The 2,903-nt window shown below is 35.1% G+C and overlaps 1 protein-coding gene across 1 annotated transcript in view; it reads left to right on the forward strand.

Moving 5' to 3' along the window:
* Positions 1-2,681, forward strand: part of LOC108551133 (peptidyl-prolyl cis-trans isomerase CWC27 homolog) — a 13,963-nt gene extending 11,282 nt beyond the window's left edge. Inside the window, 2 exon segments of the mRNA XM_017905173.1 lie at positions 2,495-2,536; positions 2,618-2,681. Coding sequence (XP_017760662.1) covers positions 2,495-2,536; positions 2,618-2,681 — 106 coding nt within the window.
* The last annotated feature ends 222 nt before the right edge of the window (positions 2,682-2,903 follow it).

Consider the following 2,903-nt stretch of genomic DNA (forward strand, 5'->3'; position numbering starts at 1 on the left):
ATAAACGCGATGCAAATAACAATCTTGCTATGAATGTACGATAATGCTATTATTTCTCGAACCACGTGTCTTAACGACATTATTCTCTTTAAAATATTTGAATTGGCCGAATGATTAATATCGCGCGTTACGCAAGGGTCTCTAGCCGTCGTCAGCCGATTTCAGGAAATGGTACGTAAAGTTAAAGTGTGCATGTAGCCAAACTCGGGTGTCGGGGGCGTCCCGGGACGCTTACTGTAGTGTAGGATCTTTGCGCCCGGGTGGTATGTGCGAGAAACGTGGAGTGTGGTGTGTTGGAATGCTTGATTTTTGCCATTTTTTAAATATAGGAGGAGTTAGGTAGGTAGTATACTCTGGTGTGCTTGCTAATTATAAGTAGGTAGGGCCGGGCAGGTTGGCACAGTCTCAGGTCGGGTAGGCGCGTTTCGCGTGCACAACCTGTTTCAGGAAATGTCATTTGAATAGTCGACGGTGAAGCTGGCACGTTTGGGGGTTGCCACTCGTCACTAGCTTTACCTATCGATTTTTTCAAATTTTCGTCGCGGTCGCGGTCGTGATCGAACGTGAATGTGCTCGAGTTTCTGCACGTGTGCACGAACAAGGATCACTCCGATCGTTGCTCGTCCATGTGAGTCTTGATTAGCTTCGCGGTTTGTTTTTTTTTTATTTTTTTTTCCGAATAGAGAATCTCGAGCCTAGATATAAGTTTCAGCGGGCATGGCGCCCGAAGAAAGAAGAAGAGGCTACTAGGTACCCGACAAACTGTCACCAAAAGGGTGCCTAGGAATGGCTTCCTATCCTTTGGATGAGAAGTCATTCTTGTCACTACTTTGTCACTATGCTCGTATTTAGTAGTCTGTAGAAGTAGTAGTAGTTTGTTAACTGGCCGATGTTCATCGGTCCATCATCCTGTTTGGGCAAATCGCGATTTTTGTGGTTAGTGTTGCGAGTAATTAATCACGGGTTGATTTAGTGTTGCGAATTACGAGATCGCGATTTTGTTTGATTTCTTTTTCATGAATTGTTTTTTTTCATTGATACTAATATTGATTAACGTTATAGCGTTGCGACTTGTGTTAATCGCGAATAGTCAAAAGAATCAAATATCATATTTTATTTTTTACTGGTTTCATTTTAAGCATTAGTGTTGCGTTTTACTTGTATCGCGGTTTTTCTGATTGCTTTTATAGTTAGTGTTGCGTTGAAGAATGATCGCGTTTTTTGAAGTAGTGTTGCGAATATGGAATGCCCAAAATTTCACCACTGATGTGGTGGAAATCTGTTCCTGTTCCTGAGAATCACCTGTTGCAACTACAAGGGTTGCATATAGGTGGTCATACATCAGTAGCCAGAACCATGGCTACCGTGGATTTTTCGACATTAGTGTTGCGAATTTTTTTGATGCGAGTGCATAAATTAGTATTTATTAGTGTTGCGTTAATAATTGAATTATCTTATTTTGATTATTTTCGCGAGTTCTCTGTTCTTTATCTTTTTTTTTTTTTTATATTTTTTTTTTATATCCTCTTTCTTGAAAATGGTAAATTAATTGTTATTTTAAGTATCATGAAGCACTCTTCGCGATTGATTTTGTAAATTGTCTGTTATCAGACAATTTAGTAAATTAGTGTTGCGAAATTATGATTTATTGATCCCACTCACGGTTTGCTACACGGGTTCATATTGAGTGGAAGTATTTGCTTTTGTGGCTGTCTTTGGCTACAACTGTATTTTTTCTTTCAGCACCCCTTTTCACTGTAATATTTGTTAATGAAAATACTGCTGTAATATGTATATGTTTGTTTTCCATCTATTTTTCCACCTATTTATCTTTTTTTTATTCCTTTTTAACTATTTTAGTTATTTCAGTTTTTTTTAAAATGATTTTCTCAATCTTTCATTTTAACCTTTTTGCAATTAATGTTAAATATTGTTAATCTTCAACTTTTGGTTTAGATGATAAAATATTCGTTTATTTTGCAAGGAATATCTTGGAAAATAATCGTTTTGCGTGTGTAATTCGACTCTTCGTGAATCTAATAAGAGTTATATTTTCCTTTTATCGTGTTCGGTCTAATTATTGATTTTTTAAAATAAAAATTCATGCATTAAGTTACATTAATGTGTGATTATTTCAATTGCAAGTTTTTGGCAAAATATTTTTGAGTATCATTAAAATTCCTTTAAATATGTGACATGTCTTCTTTCAGCAGCTAGTTTTGTTCTGTTTTTCAGATTATTAATTCAGTAATTAAGTTTGTTTCAGATGTATTATTTTACAACTGTTTCATATCACCGTGTTTAACGTCATTTCAAATATTTGAACTTATGTGAGTATGTTAGAGGCTCAGAAGAAAAATAACATTCATGGAAGGAAATGACGCAATGGAAAGTGATCTGTGAGCCTCATTTATTTATTTATTATCATTAGCGCAATTTTTATTTATAACCATATAGATTATTACTTCTAATAATTTTACTACTTTTTCTGCAGGGTCTTGTGTTTAGGAAGTGTTATGGTGCCAAAGGAAGCAGTGTGAGTGGTTTCAACCCACACAGAGTACCTCTTTAATATTCAGATTTTTCTGGTCAACTCTTTGGTTTCTTGTGTATATAGGATGTTTGAAATTCTCTTTGGATTTATAATAAGAAGGTTTTGTGAAAACCCTCTAGATTTGTGATTGGTAGAGGTTTTATCAAAACTTCATCTGATTTTTCATAGGATAGTGTGAAAAATATCCTTGATCTCCCTATCTTTGGAATTTTATAATACCTATAATTTCGATATAAGCAGGGCTGACTACTTTTGTTTTAGATTCTTTGGATTACTGGAGACTGGAAGTCACGTTTTATTTTTTTATATGAATCATTTTGGTTGTCTGAGATTGAATAGAAGGTGAATT

This window comes from Eufriesea mexicana, unplaced genomic scaffold (assembly GCF_001483705.2).
Source record: "Eufriesea mexicana isolate 0111107269 unplaced genomic scaffold, ASM148370v2 scaffold3738, whole genome shotgun sequence".
Taxonomy (NCBI): Eukaryota; Metazoa; Arthropoda; class Insecta; order Hymenoptera; family Apidae; genus Eufriesea; species Eufriesea mexicana.